At 51.6% G+C, this 22,951-nt stretch overlaps 1 protein-coding gene across 1 annotated transcript in view; it reads left to right on the forward strand.

Annotated features, from left to right (window-relative positions):
• Positions 1–22,951, forward strand: part of Sdk1 (sidekick cell adhesion molecule 1) — an 866,268-nt gene that overhangs the window by 791,753 nt on the left and 51,564 nt on the right. Inside the window, exons 33-35 of the mRNA XM_076840017.1 lie at positions 6,170–6,305; positions 7,645–7,704; positions 9,825–9,926. Coding sequence (XP_076696132.1) covers positions 6,170–6,305; positions 7,645–7,704; positions 9,825–9,926 — 298 coding nt within the window. The remainder of the gene's footprint in view (positions 1–6,169; positions 6,306–7,644; positions 7,705–9,824; positions 9,927–22,951) is intronic.

Consider the following 22,951-nt stretch of genomic DNA (forward strand, 5'->3'; position numbering starts at 1 on the left):
TCCTCTGCCTGTGACACCCAGGTGCACTCCTTCCAGGTCACCTGCATTTTAATAGTGGGCTTTTGAAGAGTGAAAATCCTTGCAGGACTCCCACAGAGTCTGCTGGTGGGTTCTGATGGTGGCAGGCAGAGGGAAACAGCTTTCAGAGGGATTCCCAGTTCCCTTCAAGCATCTGCCCATACAGATGGCCAATCCAGGATGAAATTAAGCATAGACAGGGTCATCTTGGACTTCAGCAAGTCCAACTCAATTCCACGAGCATTGATTGAGCACCTGCCACGTCCAAAGCCTGTCCAAGGCCCGTCCCAGGTGCTGTGGGGAGGGAACTAAAGGCTGCCAGAGCCTCACATTCTTGGTCAGTGCCAAAGCAGAAACAGGAAGGGGCTAGTGAGCCGGCCTGGGAGCAAACCCTGGGCTCAGAGTCCTGTAACACTCTGGAGACCACCTAGACCAAGTCCCACCTGTTACAGGCCTGGGGCAAGCTGGGGAGTGCACAGGCAGGGTGGCATCAGAGCCAAGCCTGGAGTCGCAGCCTGAACTGCCCACCCTCCCTCCCATAGCCGTGTGTTGCAAGGAGCTGCCTGCTGATACCACCAACGGCTCCAGAGCCTCACAGCCCTTTCACAGCTACAGCAGAAAGCGGGGTCAAACCCCGTCCAGGAGGCCTTGGTGGCAGCCCAGAGTCTCCACGGCATCACCTGGCCCTTGACAAGCACAGCTTCTGCTGGGAAGATAGAGCCTGTGCACAGACAGGCCTGGGCCAGAGGCAGCCTCGAGACAAGCCACCTCCGGGCTTCAGCACCCGTCACTGTACCAAACACCAGGAGAAGGACTTATAAGGGAAAAGGCTTACAGCTCCCAGTTCTGGAGGTTCCAGTCCAAGGAGAGGGAAAGAGGACCAGGCCAGGGCTGGGAGCGTGGGTCAGCGGCAGAGCCCTTGCCTGGCAGGCACAAGGCCATCCCCAGCACTGGAGGGGAAAAAAAGAGGAAGAGACTGGGATCCCAGAATCTTCTTTAAGGGCACCCCCAATGACCTAAGTGCCCCCTCCTAAGCTCCACCTCCCCAAGGTCTCACCACCTCCCAGTATTGTCACCTTGGGATGAAACCTCCAACACACCAGCCTTTGGGGGACATTATCCAAATCATTCCAGGGCTTTGCCTCCTCCCTGGAAGTCTCCTGCTGAGAGGGAGACACATTTTGACTCTTGAGATGCCCTGGGACTTCTGCTGCACTCAGCCTCCGTCAGCCTGTGGGTGAATGTGGACCCAGCCCAGTGGCTGGTGGTCCTCGTGCCTGTGGGCAGAGGGGGTTGGGCCTCTCCTTAAGCCTCCAGAGCACCCTGTCCACCTTGAACGCCAGGAACATTGCTGAAAGGAGCCCTCAGCCCTTGCTCCCACCCCCACCCCAGGATTGTCACACAAAGGTTGGGGACATGTGTCTGTTGCCAGCTACAGAGCTACATTTGCTCCCCAGCAAAGCCATCTTTATTTTCACAACCTCCCAACTTTCCACTTATTTGATGTTTTTGGTGAACTGAATCCAGTCCTCCCCACGGGCCTGAGCCTCCCTCCTCCTCCACAGTAAATGGCTCTCACTGTAATCACGACTCTGCCTGTGTGGCTGCAGAGTTGGCCTGGGCCTTCGCAATCTTCCTGCTGAGGCCCGAGTACTTGAGCTGCCTCGGGTATAATCCGGGACTGTGAGGGAGGCTTTGAAGGTGACCCGCAGGGTGAGATTTGCTGGACTGGTGCTTAAAGAGACCCAGCTGCAAGCTTTTGATCTGCCCACTCGCTGCTCCCTTCTTGCTGATTCCAGTCAACCCAGCTCCCAGAAACCGGAGTGCCAGCAGCTCATCTTCCCTGCCAGACCCCTGCTCTTCCCACCTCCCACCAGTGTATGAGAGGACAGTGCCCAGAGACTCTCAGCAGGATTGCCCGGTGTCATCTGAGCAGGCTGGGAGCCTTGAGGAGCAAGCGCAGGCTCCCTGGCACTCAACTGTGCTGAACAGGGGTGCATCTCTCTGTCTGGTTGTCAGGGACCCAAAAAAGGAAGGCCAAAACTCCGAGGTCTTGGAACCCCTCTCTCCCTCATTTGGCAAAGGGCTCCTCATTCCTGCATTGCCATAGAGGTGTATAGCAGGGGCCCAGAGCACCAGCTGGGCCCACAGGTGGGTCTTCAGTGGACCTGGAGGAAGCCCCGTTCTGGCTAGTCTCTTGAGTTCAGTTGCAGATCATTCTGGAAGTCCACCTTGTGGGGGACAACATAGGACCTGGACCATTCCTGGCGTAGGTCTCAGGGACTGTACTCCTTAGCCTGGCTGCTCTTCCCTACCTGCCCCAGCACCAGAGCTCCCTCACAGCCCGCCTGTAGGCATGTGGCCTACTTCCTGGAGCACCACCCCCTCCTCCGCTTGTCAAAAGATTCTTCTCTTTCAAGGGCAGCTCAAAGTCATTCCTCTATAGATTACTCTCTGGTTCTGCTGTGGGCAGTAACCGCTCCCCCTTGGTGTCTCCTTGGTCCTTGCGTATCCCCTTTCTGTGGCACTGTGCATCACACCCCAGGAAATCTGTAGACTCAAGGATGACGAGGCTACCACTGACTCCCCAACGAGCGGAGCTCAGCAAGCTCATGACTTAACTCAATCAATCTGCCCTGCGCCCACCCTGGGGTGCATAGTGAGCAAATGGGGACAACTCTGCAAGAAGTGTGCACACAGGCCTCCCCATCATCCCTGTCCTCAGCAGAGCATCCCTGCCCTGTCTCGCTGCAGGAGGGGCCCAGCAGGCCCAGAGTCATCCTCCCTCCCTCAAAAGGCCACGTCTGTGCACTGACCTGCAGTCAGAGGGGGAGAGGTGTTGAATTTTGGGGATTAGTTGGCAAAATAGCAAAGGACAGCATTTTCCTGCATCCTTCATTCACCGGGTGACTCCTTCCATCATTTCTGTAATATTAGTGTGTGACAAATGCCTCTTTATTCTTATCACTCACTTTCCAACTTTTAAATTCATTGTACTTCTCTTAAGAAGAAGGGATTAAACAAGCTGTCTGTTACTGTGTGGTTGTATTAGGTTTGCAGGAGGATGCCCACAGAATAAAGATCTCAACTTAAGGTTTAACTGTACCCCAGAAGAAAACCAGGACTAGAGTGGACAGTGTGGACTGCCAGCAACCCCTGTCCTTAGATGAGTGGACATGTGCCATGTGTCATGGGCTGCACACACTCAGTTTTCATCTCTGCTCTGTGGCAATGTGCTGAGAGCAGCGTATCCAGGTGCCATCAAGTGCAATACTGGATGGCACCCGACCTTGCCACCAGGAGCACAGGAAAAAGACCTAAAACAACTGCTTTGGAAACAGGTCTATAGAATCTCCAGGGAAGAGCAACTGAAAACGAGCCCTATGGACACCCCAGGAAAAATTCTGAAATGCTGTGTCCTCAGAGAGAAGTTTGGACCAAGACTGGGGGACCCGGGATGGGTGGGCTGCAAGGGAAGCTAACCAACAGCTCAGAACTCCAGCCATTCACCATTGCTTGGGTGCACAAGGTGTCCCAGACACTAAGGTTGTTAACCAAATCAGTGGAAAGGAAAAAGACAAAACTTAACAAAATTAAACCACCATAAAATACACAACCTTCCCTCCCTGCAGACCCCTGGGGTCACTTAGCCTGCCTCCTCTGCTGGGGTTCTATATCCATCCAGCGCTTCTGGTGCTCTGGTACTGATTGTTTGGGGTTTTGTTTTGCTTTTCTGATGAGTGACATGTCGTAGGAACCTTCTGGGTGAGCGACAGGCAGAGAACTGGAAAAAGTGGTCAGTGGTCACAGCAGGGCACCCTGCTGTGCTCTTCTGGTGTCTGTCCCCACAGGGACATACCCCATCCAGGAGAGACCCTGGTCTGTGCTGGTTGGCTTTGGTTTTGTTTCACTCGCTCAGTTATTGTGAGATGACTTGTGAAGGCTTCTCCCTGTGGCTGTCCCGTGGAAGGAAGGCAGGTTGGAAAAGGGGAAGGAGCAGAGATGCCAGAGCACACACGGGATGCCCAGTTCCACCTGGGAGCACCAGGATGTCCAGAGGTGTCCCCCTCCCCAGGGGGTCTAGCAAAGACAGGAGCAGAGCCAGCTCTGAGGTTCCCCTGCTTCTGGGAAGGTGAGGGGAGGAAAGGAAAAGTTATTCTCAAGGCAGTCTCCAGCCCCCAGAGACAGAGCTTTCCTCCATCCGTCTGAGAATCTGGAGTCTTAGTCTCCACGCGCCATTTCCCTTGTGGCCCATATGGGCAGTGGGAATCCTTGGAGCTGGGACTGCAGCCAGTAGAGTTGTGACACCGGACTTTTGGCAGAGTTGAAGAGGGCTGTGGGTGTGGACAAGGACGCATGAGGTTGGGACCATGGTGACTGGGAGAAGGAGCCCTCTGGCCCTGGACCTGCATAAGGGACTCTAAGATCTGGCAGGACAGCGGAGCTCCTCTAGGTGAAAGGGCCAGCTGCTCTGTGGATCTGCAGGCTCCTCTGAAGTGAGCCACTGGGACTTGGCAAGTGTACCTGGGTGTCCAGGAATACTTTTCTGTGCTGTGGTTCCTGGATGGGGCCCCAGAGCAGAAGGTCAGAGAGCTGCTCTGAACTGCAGGCCTGGGGGCTGCTGGGTCAGCGTGTCAGCAACTCTCATTTCTGAAACATCCTGAGTGTGTCGTGTGCATACCACGCTCTGCTGGCATGTGTGTGTGTGTGTGTGTGTGTGTGTGTGTGTGTGTGTGTGTGTTTACTATTGCAATACACATACCCCCTGGTTATTCAGTTGGTAGGTTTGGAGAGCAAAGGATATCCCATGTTCTAAATCTGGGTTTGGGACTGAGAGTGGAAGGGATGTTGGAACACATGAGCCTTGCGGTCCCTGGGTTCAGGGAATGTAGATGGAGTGTGAGCAAAAGTTTAGACTGCAGGGGCATGTTGGTTTCCTGGCCTGCGGTCCTGTATTACCACAGATGGGGTGACAATGAAGTGTATTCTCTCACAGCTCTGGAGGCCAGAAGTCCAAAATCGAGGTGTTGGCAGAGCCATGCTTAGAGCTGTGGTAGACAACACACCATGGAGCCTGTTGGGGTGTCTCCTCTAACGTCTGTTTCCATCTTCACATGATTGTGTGTCCATGTTCAAACTTCCTTCCTCTTAGAAGGAGAACAGTCACTGGGCTAGGGCCCACCCTATCCAGCGTGACCTCATCTTACTAATTCCAGTGTGTTTGGTGCACATCCTGTCCCAGGACAAGGCTTGTCTCCATCCACCTTCCTGATGCAGCTCACAAGGTTCTGACTCCACGTCCCTTATCTGAGTAACCTGGGAGGAGCCCCAACAGCCAGATCTATGGCCACTGAGGCTTTACGAGGAGCCCATGTGGAACAGGGGGCTTTTCTTGTAGTGACAGATCTGTCAAATAAATGAAGCATCCTCCCGAACTCACTTTTAACAGAAACTGACTAGGGGAAGAAGACCTTGGACTGGGTCTTGAATGATGAGCAGTGACATCCTAATGTGACTTTGTACAGGTCTTGGGGCCTAACAAACCTGCTTAAATGCTGGCCTGGTCTCACCTGGCTCCATATTGCACGGACATGAGCACCTGACCTGTCCGAGGCCCTCTGGTGCCTGCTGGCATGGGAAGAGCCCTGAGGACTCAGCCGTAGGTCTGAGTTGGTGGGGTAGGGGTGACGTGGCATGTGGAGAGGTCAAGGAGGGGCTGATTAGACTGCCACAAGCCTGGGTGGCCAGGGAGTGAGTAGGCCAGGAAGGGCCAGCCAGTGGACGATTCCCAGCCAGGATACATCCCAGAACCCTTACTCTCTTGGTTTATCCCACGATGTGCAGCTTCCTCTCCTGTCTCAGCATTGGGGCTCATTTAAGGACTTCAGCTGAACATGGGATGAGACACTCATGTCCCAAAACACATGCTTAGGAAGACAGCCCTGTGCAGGGGTTCCCGACCTCCACTCTGCTCCTGGGAGGTTCCTGCATTTCTCTTCTCCAATTTTATACCTATCATTCATTTTTTTTTTAACAAGAGCCATGAAATTAAACTAGTGGCCTCCCCTGCACCATTGGCTGGTTAAACCGGAAGACGCCACCATGCCCCTGATGCAGGCTGACCCAGTGATGCTGTGTGATGTCTTTACAGCCTCCCCGGGATGAGAGCCTGAATGGCCTTCTGCAGGGTTATAGGATCTACTACCGGGAGCTGGAAGCCGAGGTGGGATCAGGCCCCGAGACCAAGACGCTCAAAAGCCCCTCTGCCTTGCGCGCAGAGCTCGCAGGTGAGCAGCCTCCTGGACTCTCAAATATCTGTCTGCTCCACGTGAAGCATGGTGGGAAATAGACATGCTGTGGAGGAAATACGGGGACATACAGCCCTTTGCTGGAGATTGGGGAGCTGGTGTTTTGCACTTGGAGTGGGTGTGACTGGACCCACACATCTGGGAGGCTGGAGAGCGTAAAGTGCCATGGCAGAGGGAGGAGAACCGGGCCTGCCTGAGGAATGGCCTGGGGCTGGAGACGGAGGGGGACCAGTCCTGTGGCCACAGCCAAGCCCAAGAGCAGGCTCCACCTGTCCTCACAGTGTGCAGGTCAGCACTCTCGTCTCTGGGCAGGTCTGTGCCAGGCCTGCACCATGCCACAACCTGGCATGGCTCTCAGTAGTCCAGCTGCCACCAAGGCAGCCTCTGGAACTATGGGAGGCCTCCCTCTGCTGCCTCCCCTTATTCAGAAGGTGGGTAGAGAGCTTTCATTTCCTGGCATCCCCCAAACAGCGTCACAGAAAATATTCCTTGCCTGTGACACACTGGTGCTGGGAACGGGGTGGGAGAGCAGGTCCCCACCACCTCCTGCTGGCACCTTCCTGCTTCTTCCACCCATGGCATGGGGGTGCTGTCTGGGCATGCTTGCCCAGAGGCAGGTGGGGGCTCCCTCTCCATCCAGTTCCTTCCCCAGGCCTCTCTGAGGAGCAGCACTCGTGTGCACATGCTGGACCCTGCCAACCCCAGGCGTGGTGCTGAGGGGTGTTGACTAGAGGAGATGGCTCAGCTGTCCTCCACACCCTAGCATCCCCCAAAGGTTCCCTCGTTGATGATCAGTCAGCAGTGAGCTGTGTTGGTCGTTGTAACTCTTTGGGCTTTGTAGCCAAATCAAAACACCTCAAAATAGAAGGACCCTGAGATGAAGCTGCGTGCGTACACCTGGTTCCAGGTGCCCTTTGTTCTGTGGTTTGCCCATCCCCTCAGACCAGGGCTCCACAGGGGAGCCTCAGTCAGCTGACAGCTCAACCTTCCGGTGTCCGGAAGAAACTCTGTCCATCTCTCTCGGTGTTGCCTGGTGCGATGCCTTGCCAAACACTGTTTGTTCTGTTCTATGGGAAGGTGAGCCCACCCCACCCTGAGGTGTCTTGCTTTTTTATAAAGCAGTACAGTAAGCCCCCTGGAAGCTGAAGGGAGGCATGTGGGTGGCTGGCTCCGATCTTTTCACCCCTGGAGGTACAGCATGGGAGCTGGAACGGCTTCCAAGTGAGGCCGCTCCATACCTGCATTTCTGCTGTGTGTCATTTGCAGTAACGGTTTCCCTGCATGCTAACTGCCTTTCTGCTTTGCTTACTTCTAATAGCCCAAAGCAGCTTCAAGACCGTGAACAGCAGCTCCACGTTAACCACGTATGAATTAACACGTAAGTCCACACCGCCTTCCGCAGGGGCTGCTGTGACGAGGCGGCTCATTGTAGTATGCCAGTTGGCTTCTCAGTAGACCAAGTGAAACCAGCTTCGATTAATGGCTCTAATTTCTGGAGTTCTGCCTCTCAAATGCTGCTTCTCAACATGCCAAAACCATCAGGAGACAGGAAAGGAAACTTCTAGAAGCAGAAAGTAGAGGAGTTTGCAGTCCTGGCATCCAATCTCCCAGTCTGTGACAGAAAGGAAAGTCAGACCCAGCAGGGCCTCCTTTTTGACTTCCTTCACTCTTTCTTTTTGATTCTTTTTAAATTGTGGCAAAATATACATAACATGAAGTTTCCTGCCTTAACCATTTTTGAGATGGTGGTCCACTTACCACCATCCATGCCCACAACTTTTTCGTCTTGCCCAGAACTGAAGCTCTGCACCCACTAAACACTAGCGCCCCAATCCCTCCCCAGCCCTAGCATCACCATGCTGTCTTTCCGTCTCCATGAGACTAAAGACTCCAGGAACTGAACAGAAACAGGCTCATACAGTGTGTGGCCTTTTGTGACAGGCCTACCTCTCTGAGCAGGATGCCTCCAAGATTCATACACGTTGCAGCAGGGGTCAGAATGCCCTTCTTTCTGTGGCTGAATAACCTTCCATTGGATGTATAGCCCGCATTGTGTTTCTCCTTTGACTTAAGCCAACCCATCCTGCTTCCCCTTTGATTTCAACTAAGGATGGGTTTCAGGATCCAAGTGCTGGACTCATGGGACATCCCATAATGTGACTTGCTTTGATGTAGAGAATTTGGAAAGATTAGAAAGTGGGTGGAAGGAAGAGGAGGGGAGGGCCTAGGCCTTCCTGAGCCCCTCCCCCAGGAGGCACTGCAGGAAGGCTGTGGAGCAGGATTTACCCACACATGCTCCCCCTCCCTCTGCTCCATGCTGCTCCCCAAAGCAGTGAGTCCTTTGCTCCCCTCCCCCCACTCCACCCCACTCCACTCACCCCCACGTTCTTCACTCCCAAGTACACATTGCTGAGTGACCACTAGGACCTGGTGCCCTCCCAAAAGTGTCCTCAGCTAGGACACAGACCAGGTTCAGGTCAGGCTTGCCTTGCATGCACAAGGCCCTGGGTTCCATTCCCAGCACCCCCCCCCCACCCAAAAAAAAGGAAAATCAGGTTCAGGTCGGGAGGGTCCCAAGCAGGACATTGCTCCAGGTTGTCATCCCTGTGCTGCAGGTCTCAGTGGACTCTTCAGCCATAAGGGTCCCAGGCTGGGACTAGCAAGCCAGGCTGCTGGGTGCGGGCAGCCTTCCTCAGGGCTGTTCCTGTTCCAGCTGGGCTGAGGCAGAGAGGTGGGTCCCTTCTCAGCCATCAGGGCAGACCACACACATGTTCCCCAGAGCAATGGTGGAGAGCCTGGGTGGTCTCATTTACCAGGGAGGGCACCACTGAAGGCGGCACTGTTCACCCAGACATGGCACTCGGGCCTTAGCACAGCTGAGCCAGCTTCAAGGCAGTACTGCCAGTGGGAGAACTTTCCAGAATGTTTTGATTTCAAGGTCAGTCACTCTCGCTGTCAGTGTGCAATCTGTGCTTAGCTGTCTGCCTGTGTGATTCTGCATGCAGGCTCCAGCAGGGCTGGACATCTGAGGTGCCTGGCCACGCGGTTGGAGGCCTTCCCATCCTCCCCAGGCACCTCGGAGCTCCAGCCCTGATGGAGTCACTGACAACTCAAGGGGCTCAGATTTTCTCCTGTCTTCTTAATGTTTTCCTTTAAATACTGGCATCTCCCTCCACCTCTTGGTACTTTTCAGGAGAGATGCTAGATGCAAAGGCAGGCCAGGGCCTGGTTAGCCTCTACCCCTTCACTGTGGAAGGGCACCTCATGCGGCCTTCACCTGAGCACAGGGCAGGAGAACTCTTCCTGCTTCCCTTCCCTTTGGTGGTCCTTGATTGGCAGCCTGGAGGATGGGGATGTGATCCTAGGGTTATAGGCATATCACAGACTTCTCCTGCCTCTCCTTGGAGTTCTGATCTTTAGTGTGGTCCACAAATGGAGCTTTCTAGGAATGGAGGATGCTGCTGCCACAGGCTGACCCCGTATCCTCTCCCCGTGTAGATTTAAAGAAGTACAGGCGCTATGAAGTCATCATGACCGCCTACAACATCATTGGTGAGAGCCCGGCCAGCACACCTGTGGAAGTCTTCGTTGGTGAGGCTGGTAAGCTCCTGGTGTCACCCTGCAGCCATCCAGGGACCCTGTAAGGGATGGGAAGGCCAAGAACTGTGTGGCCAGGCATCTCAGCTGCCCAGCCTTGGTGGCGTGGAAGTTTCTGTGATGCCACTGGCGAAACCTGGCTTAGGAGTGTACTAGGATTTCCCAACCGCTCAAGTGAACAGCAGGCTAACTTGCAGTGAAATATAGGTTATGTTTTTAAAATATATATATATTTTAGTTGTAGAAGGACATAATACCTTTATTTATTTTTATGTGGTGCTGAGGATCAAATCCAGTGCTTCACACAAGTTAGGTAAGTGCTTCACCCGTGAGCTACAATCTCAGCCCTAGGTCATGTTTTTAATCCACTTGAACTTCCTTCCTCCTCCTGGCCAGGTGTTCACGCCCTCCCTGCTGCTGAGGAGTCCCATCCACAGGCAGGCCTCCTGGGCTGATGGTTTTCAGGGCTTCCTCAACATGCACCTGTTGCTTCTGCTCCATCAGCTGATGTGAATTTAGAAGAGTGATACTTCAGGCCCAGGATAATGAGAATTTCCCCCAGGACACAGCCCCAGCCTCAGGGAGATGCTGAGGAGCGGGAGTGGGTCAGTTGCTGGGCCAGAGATTAGAAATGCATCAGATATCCTTTGGCCATTTGGAGAGGTCAATCAAGGGCACTGAGAGTCTAGCCTTTTTCTGGAATGGTCAAACAATATTTGCACACAAATGAGATTGCAGAAATGGGACATCTGGAGCTTCCATTATTTCTGCCTCTCTTTCCTTAGAAGTCTGAGGAAAAGTCAGAGCCACGAAGGTGGGAGGCATTCACCTAGCCCCAGAAGATCCCCTGGGGCAGAGGAGGGGCATGCAATGTATCAGTAAAGGGTGGCTGTGGCAGATACATGCCCACTAGGGTGTTCAGGCAGTGGGTTCTATTGGCCATGTGGGTGGAGTGTGGGGACTGACATGACTGGCCACTTGAGATCCATGTTACCCAAACAGTGGCTGCAGGTGGTGGCATGCGGGAGTTCTGCCCACTGTCAGTCTGTACCCCTGATGACAGCTGAGTGCCAGGGACTTGGGGCTCCTAGGCAGGGCCTCTGTCTCGGGGACCAGAACTCCAGAGACAGGAGCTGCAGCATGGAGGAAACCAAGCAAAGACAGGTGGGTGTGGCAGGCCAGCACAGGCCAGCGTGACTGGCCGCTGAGCTCCCAGCCCTGGTTCCTGGGTACATTTGTTTTTTGCTATTGTGATAAGATAGGTATAAAGTGAAATCTGACACCTTTACCTTTGTCAAGTGCACAGTTCCTCGTCATTAAGCACACTCAGTGTTCGAGCAGCTATCACCTCTGGAACATTCTCATCTTCCCAAACAGAAATCCCAGACCACTTAAGCATCCGTTTCCTTTCTCTCTTGCCAGCACCTGACATCCTCTAACTTACTTCTGTCTTTCTAAATGCCCAGGTTATTCTAGGTATCTCATCTAAACAGAAGCATGCGATAGTTGTCCTTTATTTTTAAAATTTATTTATTTTCTAATTTGTTATATGACAGCAGAATGCATTTCAATTCATAGTACACAAATGGTGCACAACTTTCATTTCTTGGATTGTACACAAAGTAGAGTCACACCATTTGTGTCTTTATACATGTACCTAAGGTAATTGTGTCCTTCTCATTCCACCATCTTTCCTACCCCCATGCCCCCTCTCTTCCCTCTCCCTCCCCTTTGCCCTATCCAAAGTTCCTCCATTCCTCTCACGCTCCCCACCACCACCCCCATTATGGATCAGCATCCACTTTTCAGAGAAAACATTTGGCCTTTGGTTTTCTGGGGGGGAAAAGTTTTGTCCATTTTACCTGAAAATGCCATGATTTTATTCTCTTTTAATGCTGAGTAATATTTCATTGTGTATATATAAACCTCAATATTCCATTGTATACAATATTCCATTGTATATATATATAAACCACAGTTTCTTTATCCATTCATCTATTGAAGGGCATCTAGGTTGGTTCCACAATTTCACTATTGTGAATTGTGCTGCTGTAAACATTGATGTGGCTGCATCACTGTATTATGCTGTTTTTAAGTCCTTTGGGTATAAACTGATAAGTGGGATAGCTGGGTCAAATGGTGGTTCCATTCCAAGTTGTCTAAGGAATCTCCATACTGCTTTCCAGATTGGTTGCACCAATTTGCAGCCCTTGGGTGTTCATCAGGGGGTCTTCCTGAGGTCTCCCTACCAGCAATGTAAGAGTGTGCCTTTTCCCCCATATCCTTGCCAACACTTATTGTTACTTGTATTCTTAATAACTGTTATTCTGACTGGAGTGAGATGAAATCTTAGAGTAGTTTTGATTTGCATTTCTCTAATTGCTAGAGATGTTGAATATTTTTTCTGAGAAGTGTCTATTCAGTTCCTTAGCCCATTTATTGACTGGGTTATTTGTTTTTGGGGGGTGTTAAGTTTTTTGTGTTCTTTATAGATCTTCGAGATTAGTGCTTTATCTGATATGCATGTGGTAAAAATTTGTTCCCATTCTGTAGGCTCTCTATTCACCTCACTGGTTGTTTTTTTTTTTTTTTTTTTTTTTTTTTCTGAGAAGAAGCTTTTCAGTTTGAATCCATCCCATTTATTGATTCTCGATTTTATTTCCTGTGCTTTAGGAGTTTTGTTAAGGAAGTCAGGGCCTAATTCAACATGATGAAGATTAGGGCCTACTTTTTCTTCTGTTAGTCACAGGGTCTCTGGTCTAATTCCTAGATCCTTGAACCACTCTGAGTTGAATTTTGTGCATGGTGAGAGATAGGGGCTTAATTTTATTTTGTTCCACGTGAATTTTCCAGTTTTCCCAGCACCATTTGTTGAAAAGGCTCTTTTCTCCAATCTAAGTTTTTGGCACCTTTGTCTAGTATGAGACAACTGCACAGCCCCTGCATGTCCCTAGGGTGAAGGCAGTGATGGCAGCCAGAGCCAGCCTGCTCTGTGCTCAAAATCCTTCCCTTCCCAGGAGGGCCCAAGTGAGAAAGCCCACATGTGTGGTGTCACTTCTGTACCCAGCACAGTGCTGATGGGGTGGGTGGAGGCGGGAAGAAAGGAGTAGAAGGAAGTTGTGTTTCTTCCTGCCATATTGTGGGTCTGGGGTGGAAACACAGCACCACGTTCCCAGCTGCTTGCTACAGAATTTCGTTCCCTCCCTGGTGTCCCAGTGCGGTCACACACACACTGAAAACCATGCCTTTCCCTTTTCCTTTCCTCCTAAATGTCCTAAACCTCCCTGACTTTAGCAGATGGGTCAGTGGCCCTCGATCCTTCTCCGGTCCCTTGCACCTAGGACCTGAGCCCAGACTAGTCGCCCTGTTCCTGTGGATGGAGCAGGCAGGGCTCAGGCCCAGGTGGCTCCCAGCCACTCTGCCTTGCTTTCTCCCCTCTGTCTGGGGTTCTGCCTGGGGTTACCTCTGGATGCCTCCCCGAGGGCTCCTTTGCTGGTCCCTCCCCCTCTCTGGAGTCCTCCCACTCCATTTCTCCACATGACTCTCCTGGACCCTCTCCCTGGAGTGAATCTCTGCCTCTAGCGCCATCTGCCCCCACTTCTGTGTGGCTGGGCTCTTTCTTGCCTGAAGCAATGCACACGGTTCAGACAAGACCCTGGCAGGGTCCAGTCCTACAAATGGGCCTCTGCTGCCAGTCAGCCTGGCAAGCCTCTGTCCTCCGTGTTCACACTGGAGGGAGTTTTCCGAAGGAGGAGGCCAGTCAGTCATTCCCATTGCAGCCCGAGGACCTGACGGTGAGAGGCACTGTGGATGTGTTGGCACACAGTAGGGGAGACTTCAGAGATGAACTCACCTTGGCAGTTTCTGTTCATTTTCTGGATGCTTCTGAGCATTACAGCCCAGAGGGCCTGAAGTGCTCAGAGGCTTTTGTGAAAACAGACTGGGCTGTGGCCTCGTGATTGAGTACTGGACCCTTCTCGCCAGCTGCGTGACCATGAGCAAGTGGCTTCAACACTGAGCTCCGGTTAGAGGCTCATGGCGTAGCCAGGAGATTTCTGTGCCAGGGCGGGAAGCTCAGGGTCTTGCCCAGCTTTGCCACCGACTTGCTGTTCTACCCACAATGTGCATGTCCAGAATGTGCCTGGCCAGTGTGGGATCCCACCGCTGGGTGCAGGGCACTCCCTCACAGCACCCAGAGGAGTCTGCATGGTGAGGGAAGAGCACTCCCCGCAGAAACCAGGGGGCCTGAGTGCTGATGGGCGAGGGGCGCTCAACCTCAAGGTCCAGGCCGGGAGTCTCAGCACTGGTGGAGAGGAGAGCTCGCCCAGAGGACCCAGAGAAGTCTGAGCACAGGGAGCTGAGGGTGGGCACCCACAGGACCCACGGAGACTGAGCACTGGTAGGAGAGGGGTGCTCACTGGAGGACCCAGAGGACCCTGGGCACTGCTGGGTGAGGGGTGCTCACTGGAGGACCCAGAGGAGCCTGAGCACTGCTGGGTGAGGGGTGCTCACTGGAGGACCCAGAGGACCCTGGGCACTGCTGGGTGAGGGGCACTCACTGGAGGACCCAGAGGAGCCTGAGCACTGCATGGGCAGGGGGTACCCAGCCAGAGGACCCAGAGGAGCCTGGAGCAGTCTCTCTCATGTCACTTGACTGTCTGTCGCATCTAGAAAATGACAAGATGTGTAGAGTGATGAACTTTGGGTCCCCTGTAGCCCAAGGAGGTCATATTTAAATGTTTTTAAGCTCAGAGAAAAAGGCAGAGTTAGGAGATTTCTCCTTGAGATCAAGGTTGGTTTCTAAGTATAGGCATCTCAAGTTGGAAAAATAACACACCCATCAGGACCCCAGTCAGCAGGGTTGGACCCCGTCTAGACAAGGACCTATTCCAGGAGGATCCCAGGAGCCAAAGAGGGTCAAGTTCACGCTTTAGAACAAGTCTCCCTTGAGAACCAACAGAGTCCTATAAGAACCACTTGGTCCTTTCCAAAGGCATGCCATGATCTTACTTTAGGCTTCTCTTCTATAAGGTCCCCCACATTGCCACATTAAGGATCAAGCTTCCAACACATGAACCTTTGCAGGGACATACTTAAGCCATATCCAAACCTTAGCACTCCTGTAACAGAAAAGTTGAAGAGCCAGATACAACTTCAGGCACGGCTGGATCCAGTGCCCTAACAAGCTGCTTCTGAGCATCCTCTTAGTTCCACTTTCCTTTCAGTCACCCCCTTTCTCTTCCTTAAGGTGGCCCTCAGCTCCAGCCTCAGAAAGCTGTGCACTTTCTATATTGTTGTGGAAATCCACTGGCTCTCTCTTCAGACTGCCTTTATTTGCACGCCCATCGCCAAACCAGTTGCCAGTGACCAGAGGTCCCAAAGCCAGGGTGTGATTTCACCTCTACTTGGAGCAAACAGACCAAATACAAATGTGGAAGCCACCCAAGAAAAATGCTGGTTGGTTCCCCTTGTGCCATTGCCTTCTCTAGACTATGTCCTGGGAAGTCCCCAGTTGTATAATTCTAGTTACTTGGAAGCTTCTGGTTGAGTTTAAGCTTCATTTTTCTGTAACACAGGCACTTACAAGAAACAGTCGAAGTTTCTCCAGGGAGTCTAGAGCCTGGCCTCTCACCATTTCAATTTAACAGGTCCAGTGTTACAAGTTGACTAAAGAACTCCTTATGTGTTGAGGATGCCACACTTGATCATGTTTGGGGCAAAGTTTTCCCTTCCTATTGCTTCTTTTTAATTCTGTGATTCGCCCCTTTTGCACTCAGAAATCTAGCAAACACCAGATTTTCTTCTGAATCTTTATGGTTTAATTTTTGCCATTAAAATCTTTAATCTGGCTATAATTGAATTTGGCACCTTGTATAAAGTGGGATCCCGCACAGATTGTTTCCAGAGACAGGCTGTCCATGGACTGACCCTTTGCAATGTAGCTCAGTGGTGTTTTAATTCTTCCACTCAGTCCAGTCTCTCTGAGGCAATTCCTTAGTTCGGTGGGTGACTTCACCATGGCTCTGGTGCCACCAGACCTTTCATTTATACCACATTATTACACGTGGCTCATATCCACTTCAGCTTGTCTTCTTTCTTCATTTTCCAAAATTTCTCAGCCATCCCATAAACTTTATGATCATTTTGGCAAGTGCTCAAAAAAGCAAATTCTACTGGGATTTTGATGGCAATCATATTATATTACAAACGGACTTCAGCATTCCTGACGTCTTCATTCCACTCCTGTTTCCTCTCCAAGTATTGGCCTGTCCCTCCTTCCCCATCCCATAGTGGGGACGGAGGTGTTCCTGGGACAGTCCTGCTTGCTTAGTGCTTGTGGCTGGCAGTTCTACTGTGGTTCTTTCTGTAAACCTGGGTTCTGTGATGATTTGACCCTGTTGTACCCATAGAGTGTCCCACAAGAACCACCTAGTCCCTTCCAAGGGCATAACCATGGTGACCTTACCTTAGGCTTCCCTAGGCACTTTAAGCCCAGCAGAAAGAGCCCCTTGGGGTTGGGGTGTGGCTCAGCAGCAGGCAGAGGCCCATCCCCTGCCCAGCACTAAAGTACAAACAAATATAAGTCCACCATTATTGGCTCTCTAAAAAGGGAGCCAGGACTCGCTTCATTTCTACACCCAGCGGGGACTCACTTCCAAGAGCAGACCCCAGCTACAGAATCAGAACTTTGGTCTGAGGCGCTACAACTTTCCCCCAAAGAGAGAAAAGAGATTCTCAAATTCAGTGTTTCTAATCACTCAATTGCCTTAGGCAGTATTTGGGTTGCTTTGGGTTCTGCTGTTGCTTTGGGAGACAGAAAATATCTTGACACTATGGGTTCGCCGTTATTTTTAAAGAATGAGAAACTTAACTGTGGAGTGTGGGTTTTACCTTTCCTAAAATACTACCAGCTTTTAATTACCGTTGGTTGGAACAAGAGCAAAATAACAAAGCTTCTAGCTGTTTTAGCTCCCCCTAGTGACAAATAAAGCCAGTCCTGGAGCCCATTAAGTGAGATTAAAAGGATTCAGAGCTGTGTGTGTTGGAAAATGTGTTTATAATGAAGAGAGAACGGCAGTTGCTTACAGATCTATTAATGTAGTCGCCCCGCACTTCACAAGGCTGAGCTATCTCATCACGGCCATTCGGTGGGAAGCCTGGGTGGCCATTAACCAAACACTGGGTAGTGACCACAAGCAGATCACTGGCAGTGTCTGCTGTTTCTGTGGTCAGTCTGCAGCCCACGCTGAAGCGACGCTGTGAGGAGGTCAGACATGGCCTTCCATTGGGCAGGGTTGAGTGAACATCTTGCAAAAGCCCACATGGTCACCTGGGTGGAAACTGCCACCTGAAGCTCACAGATGAGTCTCTAACCTCAGTGGGTGGAGTAGCCCTTCATCACCAGCCAGGAGGGGCAGAGGGCTGCAGGTCTCCAGCATCTGCTTCCTTGGGGCACTGACATATCTGGAAGCCATCACCAGGTTCAAAGGGGGGCCGTCTGGGATGTGATCGGGCTTCCTGTGCACAGTAGGGTGTGTGCTTGGCCCCGCCTCATCACACTGGGGGGATCAAGATGTCATGTGGGCTCTCCTCTAGGCTCTTACTGGCACATGCCACCCCAGGCAACTCTGGGGAGGCCATGGGCACCAGGTACCCTTTGGATGGGGTGCTCTAAGCACAGTGAGTGGGGCAACTGAGTGGGGGTAGCAAGGGCAGGGCTGTGCTGGATGTGTTATAGGAGCAGCTACCCCCAGGACTAAGCCCTGTGCCCAGAGGTAGACACAGCCCCTGGGAGAGAGGAAGGGGAAAAGGACACCCAGACACAGTCTCAGGGATACTGTGGGTGACCATGTGCACAGCTGTGAGCTGTTATCCCCTGGAACCTCTAGTGAGGGACATTCAGAACCTCTGGGGCTGCTGACTTCATCCCACTCCACCCCCCTGCCCTCTGCACTCCTGCCACAGTGGTCCTTGTCCAGTGCAGGTCTCATTCTTGCACTTTGTTTCCACCCTGGTGGGTCCCCACATTCTCTAGGGGAATAGCAAATCTGCTCCTGGGACTGGCCCATGGACCCCTTGGATACTGCTCAGGCCTCCTTCACCCACACACCCAGCATCATGCTGGTTGCCCTGAACAGACGTCCCTCCCATGCTGCATGCTGCATATGCTGCCCCTGTAGCCTGGTCACTATCTCTCCTGGCAGACGCAGCGCCCAGGAAATGTGGGTGGATAAGTGACATTATTAATAACCTGATTTCCATAAAAGTAGAAAGGTCATGGAGAATATTATAATGACTAATGCTTTATTTGGAAAAGATCCTAAGCATCACACAGTCCTGAGTCTAAGTGTGTTCCAGATTCTTTGGAAAATCCTTTGGTTTGCTGTATTATCCACTGGGACAGATTTGCTGAGGCCTGCATGCACAGGAGCTTGCTGGACCGCTGAAGGGAGGGAGGACCCTGAGGGCAGCCCTGCCTGGAGTCTCTGGGCGGATGGGCTGCCTGGCATGGGGTCTTCTGGGGGTTACAAGGCTCTCCAGGGTCCAGCCTTGAAGGGTTGGGCCTCTGTGTGTCGCAGTGGCTGGATAGGAAGGCGGCTGAAGCCGGTTGGGCAAGATGAGTAGACTGTCCATCACCAAGTGACTAGGCACTCCCACCCCTTCCAGGCTTGGCGTCCCACATGGACACAAGGCTCATGTGGCCCTCTGGGTCACTGGGACCAGCAGAGGCAGCAGCAGACTTGAGAGTGTGGTGGCCCCTGAGTCTCACCAAGCCCAGGCCTGTCCAACACCGGCCACGGCCTTTGTTCCCATCCCAGCTGAGCCTGGAAGGAATGACTGCTTTGTGTTTGTTTCTGAATGTGTCGCTGTAAATCCAGGTCAGCTAACCTCCCCCTCATCTAACCCGCCTTTCCCCTCCTCCCCGTGAGTCTCAGACATCATACTCTTTTATAAAAACATCGTATTTTATCCAAAAATACCTTCAGTATATATATCCCTACAAGAACTCTTTAAAATTCAATACATAACGCAAAGTCATTATCACACCTGGAAAAAGTGATCATAATTCCTTAATATAATCAACTATTCTGTCAGCATTTTGCATTCCCATGGAGGTGTCTAGTCTTTCAGCCGTCAGGTTTTCCTCCTCTTCTACACCATTCCGCTCCAGCCTCTGGGCTGACAAAGCTGCACTGCCGGGCGATTCAGCCCCTGGGTGCTCAACCATCAGCATCGTCCCGATCCAGCTGCCCTCTTCCTTCCCTGCTGCCCTCCAGCAGAGCGGCAAACTTGGCCCAGGTGCCAAGGCCAGCTCCTCACCCATTTTTGTCAATAAAATTTTATTGGAACGCAGTCATACCTTTTTCTGTAAAGGGCTAAATAGTAAATATTTGAGCTACTTTTGCCACAGAAAGGTGGAGAGCTGAGTAGTTCCAACAGAGGCCTCAAAGCAAAGATAGTACCTGGGTCTTTACAGGAAGTTTCCACCCCGGCTCTAGAGAAGCAGCTTGGACCTTAAAGTCAGATCCAAGTTCAGATCTAGCCCATTCTGGGGCAAGTGGCTTAACCCACCTGAGCCTTGGTTTTCTAGGTTGTAAGATGAACTATATCTCCAACAGCATGAGTTTTGCAAACACAAGCTGCTCAGGAAGCGACGGGCTACCTAGGGACGGAGGGGAGGAGCCAGTGTAGAATGCCCAGGGTGCCTGGTGAGCAGGAGTGGTTCAGGCCCTGGATCTTGCTGTGACAGGAAGCTCACTCTCCAGGCGAGGACAAAAACAAACAGAAACATGCAAAGCCGCACAGCCGGTTGGTTTCAGTGGCTTTTAACTTTGCTTATCGAACAGTGGGTGATAACGGTGATAAGAACTAAGAACGTGTAAGCACTGTGAGCCGTGGTGGGAAAACAGAGATCATTACTGGGTAGAATCAGGGCTAGATGCTCAGCAGAACAAGGGTTCAGGGCAAAACGGCAAGTTCAAATGCCGAAAGAAAAATATAATTGTTGTTATGAGTCTGAAATTCTCTGGCCTCAACCTCCTTTTTCTATTGAAACAACCATTTTTAAAACCACTTAGTTGCTTAGGATGGCAGCTACCATCGCCCTAGATCAGCTCATGCTTACCTCGAGGCTGTGGAAGGGAGAGTGCCCACCCCAACTGCTGTGGCTTGGCTGTGATGTGTCCCCCGGGAGTACATGGAATGGGAGTTTGGTCCTCCATGTGGTGATGTTAGAAGATGGGACTTTTAAAAGATGAGGCTTATGGGTAGTCCTTAGGTCATTTAGAGGCATGCCCTTCAAGGAGACTGTGGGACCTCAGTCTCTTCTGCTTCCTTCCTCATCACATGATCTCTTGCTCCCACACGTGCTACCACCATTGTTGGTGCCTCAAGTGAGGGGGAGACCCTGAGCCATGCCATTGGAATTTCAGCATCTGAAACTGAACTGAGGAAACCTCTCTTCTTTATAAAGTTAGGCTACCTTTGGTGTTTTGTGGCAGCAGTGTAAAATGAATGGATGTACCACACCTCTGCTACTCGTAGATCCTCCACCTGGAGTGTCCTGCCTTCCCACACCCGTCCATCTGCTCAGTCAGAACCTAGAGCTCCAGTAAGCTCTTCCCTGTGTGTCCTGGAGGCTCCTGTGATCAGAGCCACTTGATGAATCCTGTACTGTTCCAGAGCTCTGTTCTTCTCATATGCAAATGAAAAGGCCAGGCTTCTACATACCTGCAGCGCCATGCCATGTACAGAGACTCATTGACCCCGAGTGGGTTATCTCTGGAACACCTGCACCAAACCACAGCCAGTCTCTACGCACACAGACTGTATGGAGGCTGGGCCCAGGTCAGGCTCCAGCCAGGATAATTTCAGGCCATGCGACAAGTTACTCCATTTTTATACTGAAGACAATAAACATTTGCTGCTTCAGTGTCTCTGTGTACAGCATAGTGGGTCCTCTGCTTCGGGATCTCTGAAAAGGTATCAGCCTGGCAGTGTCTTCAAAGGAAAGGACCAGTGTACAAGCTCGCTTGTGTGATTGTTGGCAGGATTCTGTTCCCCAAGGCAGTTGGACGAAGGCTCAGTTTTCATGAGCTGTTGGCCAGAGGCCTCCCTGAGCTCCTGGCCAGGAAGGGTCTCCCATGGGGCATCTCACAGCATGGCAAGTGGTTCCATCCACAGGGAGGAGCAAGAAGCCCAGGCTCCTGTGACCGAATCCCAGCAGTGCCAGGTTCTGCTTCTTAGAAGCAAGTCACTGGTTAAACCCATGTCCCAGAACCAAGATGTGAGATCATCGAGCTATGTTAGAAGTTGCCCACAAGGGGATACACGTTTATCTCTTCACACACTGTCGTATAGCTTCTTAGAGCCTCCATAGGGTGTGCCTCAGATGGAACCAGTGCCCACCCTCCCCTGGGCAATTTCCTGGGTGGAGAGGGACCATGATGGCCGTACTTCCTCAGGAAGGAGCTCCTGGGCTCATAGCCAGACATCTGGACTCACCTCTCCTTTGGGGCCCTGCGTCAGGACTCGGCTTCATCTCACCTGGGTCATTTCATTTCAAAGCCCTTCAAGTTTGGTGACTTCCCCTCTTATACATATCAGGACAGAGGCTCAGAGAGACCCAACAAAGCACTTGGAATCACACAGTCAGCAAGTGGGAAATCATCACCTACTCTTGACCCCAAAAGTCCTGGAGAATTCTGGAAAGAAGGGGGCTCCAGTTGACAGAAGGGTGATCCGTGTCCATCACGTCTGTTACAGGTTTATAAAATATGATTTTTTTACTTGGAATCATCCATTGTAAGCTTTTTAAAAATTGCCAATGATGCCAACTGAAGCCCTCAAAACAACCCAAAGTCCCTGGAGGACAGGGCTGTGGACAGTTGGCCCATCTGGGGCAGCAGGCTTTCCAGGCCCTGTGAGGATGACGGTGATTTGGACACCCTCGTCCTTGGGCTCCTGCGCTCATCCTGGTGCCCGGCTTTGTGTTTCCTGGCTCCCTGCCAAGCCTGCCTGTCCCCAGGGGCTCACTTTGCTGCCTTGAGTCTCGCTCTCTGTCACCAGCTCTGACTTGTCCCCAACCAGTTGAAGCAGTATGTTTCATTAAACTTCCTCTAAGTGTGGAGAAGGCTCCAGAGGCAACATACCTACCTGGAGTGTGCCTCCAGGTGTCCCAGCTTAGGGGGACAGATGTGTTGGCAAAGTTAGCCGAGAAGGTAAATTAGATTAGAGAATTCGGTTTCTTATTTATTTCAACGGGGAGTCAGAGAGAGTATTTGACCAGGAAAGTGTTGATGCAATTAAAGTAAATTGATGAATGTAGAATTTAAAAGTAATATTATTTCATTATGGTAAAACATTAACAACGATCCTCAAATTATTCCATTAAAAACCTGCTCTACCCAAATCATAAAGCACTGGATTACAAAAACTGAAAGTAGAAACCTACCACAGACCATCACAGTCTAACATGGCTCTAGCAAAAGCAGGTTCCCAGCATGACTGAGGGGGATTTGACGAGAGCAGGAAGCCCCCACATGGCTGACGTAGCCCTAGTAATAGTAATTGCCTGCATCACCTTAACAATAGTGGATGCCCAGCATGGCCTGGGGTGTCCCTAGCAATAGTGGTATTTGGTGAGGCTCATGGTAACCCTAGCAGTAGTTGGTGCCCCACTGGCCTCAGGAGGCCCTAATGACAGGATGATCATCTGCCTTCTGTGAGCGCAACAGACATCCTGCTTTTAATTGATGCTCATTCCTTCCATACTCTCCTCTGACAGTACCCTCACTCTCTTGGCCATAGTCCCCTGTTAAATCCTCCCCGTTATTTAAGAGTCAGCCTGATGTTCTGTCCTCCAGGAAACACCCACATCCCCAGCCTGAAGTGCTTGGAACCTCTGTTCACATCCATCTTACATTGTGGCTACTGCCATGTTTCTCTCTTGTTAAACTGTCTTCTACTTCTCTGTGTCCTCCCACCTGTCAGCCCTGAGCTGAGGGTCTAGTGAATATTCAGGAAGT

The sequence above is a fragment of the Callospermophilus lateralis genome, chromosome 19 (assembly GCF_048772815.1).
Source record: "Callospermophilus lateralis isolate mCalLat2 chromosome 19, mCalLat2.hap1, whole genome shotgun sequence".
NCBI classification, from domain to species: Eukaryota; Metazoa; Chordata; class Mammalia; order Rodentia; family Sciuridae; genus Callospermophilus; species Callospermophilus lateralis.